Source organism: Eptatretus burgeri, chromosome 5, assembly GCF_056783735.1.
Source record: "Eptatretus burgeri isolate ZD-2024b chromosome 5, Ebu_testis_v1, whole genome shotgun sequence".
NCBI classification, from domain to species: domain Eukaryota; kingdom Metazoa; phylum Chordata; class Myxini; order Myxiniformes; family Myxinidae; genus Eptatretus; species Eptatretus burgeri.
This window is the reverse complement of record NC_140965.1, coordinates 98,246,621-98,254,489: the sequence shown is the minus strand read 5'-3', so window position 1 is coordinate 98,254,489 and position 7,869 is coordinate 98,246,621. Positions and strand designations below refer to the sequence as shown.

General features: G+C 42.5%; 1 protein-coding gene and 1 long non-coding RNA gene across 9 annotated transcripts in view; one reads left to right on the top strand and one right to left on the bottom strand.

Annotated features, from left to right (window-relative positions):
• LOC147027032 (uncharacterized) overlaps nt 1–7,869 on the bottom strand; it is a 215,886-nt gene that overhangs the window by 167,268 nt on the left and 40,749 nt on the right. The window lies entirely within an intron of this gene.
• The window catches only part of DYNC2H1 (dynein cytoplasmic 2 heavy chain 1), a 326,677-nt gene that overhangs the window by 309,624 nt on the left and 9,184 nt on the right, over nt 1–7,869 (top strand). For all 7 annotated transcript variants that reach the window (XM_085883078.1, XM_085883083.1, XM_085883079.1 and 4 more), the window contains one exon: nt 1,935–2,144. In XM_085883078.1, coding sequence (XP_085739204.1) covers nt 1,935–2,144 — 210 coding nt within the window. The remainder of the gene's footprint in view (nt 1–1,934; nt 2,145–7,869) is intronic.

Here is a 7,869-nt window from a genome sequence, read left to right as displayed (position 1 = left end):
ATCCTGGAAGAGACCTCTCCTGGCAGGAAAGAAATGCTGAAACACGGGGGTGAAGGTGATCACTCGATATGTTTAAGTAGTGATTGGCATTGACCTTGCCTTCAAAGAGAATGAATGCACCCAAACCACACTCAGAAAATGCACCCCACAACATTAAAAAACCCACCAAACCCTTCACTGTTGGAACCAAGCACTCAGGGTTCTTGAGTTATTTAGGCTGGCGTCACACATGCACCTTTTCGTTGTCGAGAACATGGTGAGGGAGGATTCATCTGACCATATCACATTTCTCCACTGCTTGGTGGTCCATTCCCTGTGTTCTTTGCACCACAGGACTCGCAAATGTGTATTGCCTGGTGTGACGAGTGGTTTGTGCACTGCAACTCGACTATGGTATCCCACTCTGAATTTCACAATGGACCATTTTTGATTAAACTGATGCTCGTGCCCCAGGTTGAAATTTATAGTCTTTACAGAAATGCATGGATAATATCACGATCCTGGAGTGTATGCTTCTGCCCACTGTTGCCCGTTTCTGATGATGTATTTCCCTCGGAGTCCCATGCTGGCATCATCTTTGACACCTTTGCTTGTGAAACATCCACAAATAGAACTGTCTTTGTCTTTTCAAAGTCATTGAGGTTTCCTTTTGCAGCCATGCTGGCCAAAATTATAGGCAACCAGGCCTGTGCAGCATTTTTATACATTACCCTATGCATGCTGGGATGTTATTTGCTTCATTTTAAACACATGGGCCACATCTGTGTGGAAGCCATTGCTTTCAATATACTTGGTGTACGTCATTTACCCGGGTGTTTCCATTTTTTTGTTCACTACCTGTATATGTGTGACATTACAAGGTGTGGGTGGGGCATAGGGCTGTGAGGACAAGAGGAATGAGACCAGAGGAAAATAAATGTAGGACCATGGAGCTGCCAACCTGTTTAAAGTTGGGTAGTTGGGATTTTGGGAGTAAAGCATGATCATGGGCTTCATTGTGGGAAATGCCAATGATCTTCAGCACTTTAGGTTGAATGGTATTGAATAATATTACATGGGTAGTTGGAGCCCCAGCCCACAGTGGAGAAGCTAACTTCATTGAACTGTCGATGAATGCTTTTTTAAGTTAAGAAGCCAATTGTTATGGAATTCCAACTTGGTTACATGGTTAAACAAAAAATGGTTGAATCAGATGATCAGGGGTTACATGGACTGCGCATCAAAGCATGTCACTAAGTGTACTGGAGCATTGTGTAGAGTGGGAGTCTTGCTTGAACGGGAGTGAAAACAAAAAAGAGTGTTTCCTGGATTAAAAGTCATGGTCCATGTGGATAGCCAATTTGAGATTTTATTTTGATTAAACAGGATACATTGGCCGAAGTCCTTCCTGTTAGGTGCTGGACGTTTCCTCAGAGTATCGCATTCTCAGCAAAGTGGCAAAGGCAGTTTTCTTGGGAGGCTAATAGTTCATTAATTTTATATTATAAACAGAATAGGTCTGAGGAGGCTGTCCTGAAGGGAACCAGCTTATCACAGGAGCTTGGATAAAAAGACACCATCTAGAGTGACACACTGTTTGCATGCATTGAGGAAGTCAGATATCCATGTAAGACTATGGACCTCTTAAGCCTGTAATTAGAGATCTTGGAAATCACAACCAGGTGCCACACCATATTGAAGGCACAAGAGTTGGCCAAGGAGATAGTTCAGTGCATCTGTCTATTGGTGGGTCTGCAGGAAAAACATGGTGACAATTGTGGCCAACACAAAGGCTAAACTAGTTATTGACAATGAGAAATTTTATAAACAGATCAGACTTCACGTCAGTTTCAGCTATAGATAATTTATAAAAAGCTGACTCTGAGCCCTTCTGCAGAGAAAACTATTATGTACATTTTTGTCTGCATAACTTATCATTGCTGTGTCCTTTGTAGAACTCCGAACTGATACATGCCACACCTTTAACTTCCACAAATGCTGAGCAACTTTTTGTGGGCCAATCTTTGATGTACGAGGAGAGGACAGGACTTCAGCTGGTTCAGATTATCCACAGCTCCTTGCGAGACCTCAGTCGAGTTATCCGTGGTACCTCACTACCCAATGCTGCGGTTCACAGCACAGCCACTTCACTGCTCAGTCAGCAGGTGAGATCCATTGTGGAGGAAACTGTGTGTGCATGGGTGAAACTCTTCTGTATGTGTCCGGAAATCCTTATTTTTGTAACGACTCTTAATGGAGGTTTCCATATTTTCGTCGTCAGAAAAACATGCCACGATTATAGGGAATCAAGGTGCTCTTAAGCCTGGTGTTGGCTTAGTGGTTAGGGTGGTGGCTTGGGATCCTAGGGTACTGAGTTAAAGCCTCGTTGGCCGCTAAATTAAAATACACCAGGAGGTTGACTCAGCCTGTCATCCTTCCGAGATCGGCAAAATGAGCACCAGTGCACTGGTAAGGGGGTCACTGCATCAGCGGGAAAGCCACATCCCAACCAATGATGCAACCAGCAGCCACAGGCTGCGAGAGAGAGAGAGAGAGAGAGAGAGAGAGAGAGAGAGAGAGAGAGAGAGAGAGAGAGAGAGAGAGAGAGAGAGGGGGAGAGAGAGAGAGAGAGAGAGAGATAGATAGAGAGATAGATAGAGAGAGATAGAGAGAGAGATAGAGAGAGAGATAGAGAGAGAGATAGAGAGAGAGATAGAGATAGAGATAGAGATAGAGATAGAGATAGAGATAGAGATAGAGATAGAGATAGAGATAGAGATAGAGATAGAGATAGAGAGAGAGATAGAGATATAGAGATAGAGAGATAGAGATAGAGAGATAGAGATAGAGATAGAGAGAGAGATAGAGAGAGAGATAGAGAGAGAGATAGATAGATAGATAGATAGATAGATAGATAGATAGATATATATATCTTCCCATATGCTGATTCGTTTCTTCACGTATCAGCGTATGGGTTTTCTTCAAGTTTAGTTTGCAAAAGTTTGCAAGCACGTTGCCGTGATCAGATGTCCGCCAGGCATGAGAATGTCTGCCTATGTTGGTAAATGTGGAAATAGCGTCCATTGTTCAATTTTTCCCATCACCGTTCCCTCCTATGAACTTCATGGAAAATAGCGAAGTGCCGTCTTTACTTTGCATGAAGTAAAGATGTGATTCTGCTGCAAATACAAAATCTGATGATGTGTGTTGGTCACAATGAAATTTGTGACCACATCGATATGAGACCAATATATCTAAACAAGGAACTTTGAAGCAGGAGGAAGCCATTTGGCCCATCATGCCTGTGCTGCACCACCATCACATTAAATATATTGTCAGGCTCTTGACTCAGTTTCATCAGGGGAAGGAGGGGGGGTGGGTGAGAAGTGGGGATGACAAAAGAGCTGGGAAACTCCTCCAGTACATGATGCGTAACGCTCCCCCCCCCCTTTGTAAAACACGAATTAAAAGTCCTGGAAAGGTATGTGGTATTCAATATTTACTTCTTTTATGATCAGAAAATGCTGTGGTAGCTGAAAATAATCTTCCCAGCAATGTTGGCCAGGAGGCATCACCATCTATCATGCGCTTTCATTGCACACAAATGGGGAATGAAAAATTCCGGTTATAACGTATTAATTTTGTGTGAACTAATCTTATGGTGAATGCTAGCACGAGCAAAAGGTGGCACAAAACACTGAAATTTGATGATTAAATCTGAGTATTTTGGCTTTCGAGGGTGCCAGCCATGCAGGAAGAACTTTTGACTCGCTTCCTCAACCACAAGGCCAGAATTGAGTGACATCACACATTCGGTTTTGTTACCCCAAACCAGGAAGTTAATCAATTTTCGTGAACAAACCTTGGAAAACACTTTTATGGAGTGTTTGATCCATGTTAAGAATACTGAAGAGAAAATCGTACCATTTTCCGAAAAGAGTTGGGCAACAACTCGCCAATCTGCCCTGCGATGGATGAATTTGGACGGAGAATGTTGGGACGTTGTCCACCGGCGTGCAGCAGTCGGTGATGATTTTTGGTCGAAAGCTACCGTGGAAGCCCTCCAAGATAATGGACATGGATATCACAGGAAATGTTACGTGCATTTTAATAATCACACTAATATAACCCGTGCAGTTGGAAAGATTACTAAGGCTGCTGAAAATCAGTCGAGGCCAGAGTCTTCCACCAGCAGTGACAGTGGAGATTTGCCACCTCTGAATTATCTGTGATCCAGCAGAAGTGATGAATTGGTTAAAACTACACAGGTCCTGCCCGACGGCTGTATAATATGTCAGAAGATAGAGCATTTTCTGTCACCATGGGAAACGTTTATGCAACCATCTTATGACTGCCAAAATCAAAGATGGATATAGGTGATGAAACATGACATGATCAATTCTTACTGGAGTGGATTGACTTTGTAGCTAAGTTCATGAAACAATGTTTCATAGAGAAATTTAGCCAACATTGCATCATGAAAGGGAAGAATCTTTCAGTCACAGAAGTCACCATACTGATTCGGAATAGTTTGATTTGTGAGACTGCTGTATGTCTGGTGTTGTACAGTCTTCTTTATTTCATATTACAGGGAAACTTCATGAATTGGCGTTAACAATGAATAACCAGGAAGTTCTCCTGCATATCGGTAATCAGTAATATGTCACAAATTAGGTGAAATACCATCGTGATTGCTCTAAGGTGTACACAAGATCTGCTTACAGTAGCAATGAGTAAGTATTAAAGGTAGCACAGTTTATGTACATGTTGAAAAGTGTTGAAAAGTAATGCCTCCTATTCTTTTTCTTCATAGCTGGTAAAGATATTCAAATGAAATAGACAGATATTTACATAAATCTTTATTGTACCATAGTTCTTATTTATTTCTCAACATAATCACCACTGCAGTCAACACATTTCTGACAACGTTCAAGTAGTTTTGTGATGCTGTCACAATGTAACTGTGAATCCTGCTGACTTAAGGCCTCCGGTCACATTTGCCACGGCGGCCGTGGGGTCTCCAAAATCTACGGCCACGAGCAATTATACGGCGGCCGCAGTATTTCCACGGTCACACAATGTAGCAGTCACATATGTTTTTATTTTTCGGGGAGCTGCACGGCGTATTTGTAAATTGTGGAGACCGAAAACGTGGGGTTGCCGTACGGTCTTTGATTTGATGTCGCATGGTGACCTTAGGGCATTCCTGCGGTGGCCATAGAATTTTCAAGGCATACGCAAGGTGGCTGCAAGGCGACCGCAGGGGGACCGCAGGGGGCCCTAAGGCGAACGTACGGCTAGACGGATGGTAACGAATGGGTTAATTTTTTTTTCACCAGTTTTTTTGTTTCGGCTTGTCGAATTGCTATGGCGAACGTAGAAATGAAAAAAGTTATAACTCCACGTTATAATTCCACGGCGACCTTACCGCCTGTAAAATATAGCCATACGGCATAGGGCCACCCTGAGGCCACCTCAGAAACACTGCGGCCGCCGCACGTTTCTGTCAATTCAGAGGGCGTACGGCCGCCGTATCCTCGCCGTAGAGCAAATGTGACTTAGGCCTAACCAGCACTTCACAGCGGACTTGACATAATCGTCAGAAGAAAAATGTTCTCCATGAAGCTGTTTCTTACAATTGGGGAAGAGATGAAAATCTGACGGAGCCAAGTTGAGGCTGGTGATTCCTTGTGGTGGAACTGCATTGACTGTCTCTTACTCTCAGGATCATAATGGTGCACCCTACTCTCATCTCCAGTCACTCATCTCCAGTCACTCATTCCAACATTTATCTCCAGTCACTCATCCCAACACTCATCTCCAGTCATCTCATTGCAACTCTCAACTCCAGTCAGTCATCACAACACTCATCTGAAGCACTTCACACTACAAATCACTGACAACGTCATGCTGCCCTCTGCCATCTTGACTTGCGTATCATTGAGACATCTCATGTCAAAATCACGAAACTTCACACACATTGATGGGAAGAACTAATGTGCAGATTGCGTTTTGTTTCATTCAAATATCCTTTACCGTTTTGGAGAAAAATAATAGGAGGCATTACTTTTCAACATACCCTTGTATTTAGTGTAGATCAACATAATTTTCTTTGAGTTTTATCATTATGAGGATATGGCAAACTATCAGGTTTCGGAAGTAAAATGGGAATGTTTCAAAGAGGAAGGAAACAGAAAGTAGACAAGTGGGCATGCAACAGAAAATGTCTAACTTCTTGAAAACAAAACAAAATGAGAACTTCATTCAGTGGAGCACCTACCTCCACCTTGTTGAACAGTTTACGGTTTGTATTCCACTGATAGGCTGGATCTGCATCTGGACCTGAACCAAAATTTAATCAACTTGTTATTGTCACCTACCTAACTCATCCACCAAGTTTTGTCATAATCCATTCACAACTTTTTGAAGTATCATCCCATATATCATGTTTGGCCTTATCTCTCAATGGTGAAGAATCACTTCACTAAATCCAGATCTGGAGCTTCAACAAAATATAATCAATTCTTGTTTGTCCCACACGCCCAACCCGTCCACCACATTTCGGCCGATTCAGATGAAACCATCAGTAATCAGGACTTTTCAGATATTGTGATATATATAGTTTTTGGCCCTTTCTCTCGATGGTGAAGAATCACTTTAAAAATCCTCACTTTCAGATCCGGATCCTCACCAAATTCTAATCAATTCGTCCTTGTCACACACCCATCCTGTCCACCGAATTTCGTCCGAATCCATCAACAACCTTTTCAGATATTCTGCTCACAGACAACGAACCAGACTGCCAAACACGAGTGAAAACATAACCTTCGTCCACCTCTTTGGTGGCGGAGGTAATAATCCAGGAAAAATCTATTGAAGTATTTCCAGAGCATGCAATGTTTTGAAATAACTGTGCCTGCTCTGGAAGAGCAATAATTCAACCGAGAACGTTATGCACTCGGTTATAGAAGACGAGCTGTTAAGGAAAAAAAAAAATAAAGAGAAAAAGTGAAATCAAATTTGAACCACAACCTCAGTAAAATGGCCTGGGTGCATCAGCTTGTCTAACAAATGTCCCAAAGTTTAGTTTGATAACTTGCACTGCCTTTTTAAACCATTCATTGGTGTTCATTTGCGATCCATGCCTCGGTACCACGAAGCAAATCCTCTGTAAGGCCGAGTACTCGTGAGAATTATTAATAACTATCCATCGCACATTGACTTATTTGTTCCATCCTGGTATTACTGGAGGGGACGATAGGTGTTCTCTCTGTATATCTGTCTGTCCATCCCACCTGTGGTTTTTCAGACTTTTTTCCCCATATCCTTTAACATATTCAACTGAAACTTTGTGCATGGCTTTATTATAATAAGTTACAGAACAAGTTCGAGTTTCAGGGCGTTTCGTCAATTTTTCACAGAGTTATGCCCTTTTTGGATGTAGAAAATATCATATTATAGAAGCCTTTCAACGAAGTCAATTCTGATTGGATGTTCTCTACTGATGCGTCATCACCTCCCAACAGTTTATGTGGAAGGAGCCTCCTACCAAGACCGTTGCTCCTCCCACCTAGACCTTTGGGAGGTGATGACGCAGCAGTGGAGAACGTCCAATCAGAATATCATATTATATATATGGGTCAGTGTTCCGCTGCCCTGACTCCACCCCACTGCTTTACACCCTTGACTGGACAGCTGACCCGACTCCACCCAAATAAAATCTTGTGTTGGCATTGCATAAGGCAGCACAGATTAGCTGGCCGTAGGCCTGGGTGTTACTCCATGGCCCAGTGCAATTGTAATAATTCCAGGTATATAACCACGATGTATTATATATGTACATAAGCTGTAAACATGTTTTTGCTTCATGTATGTACATCAGGGTATTTT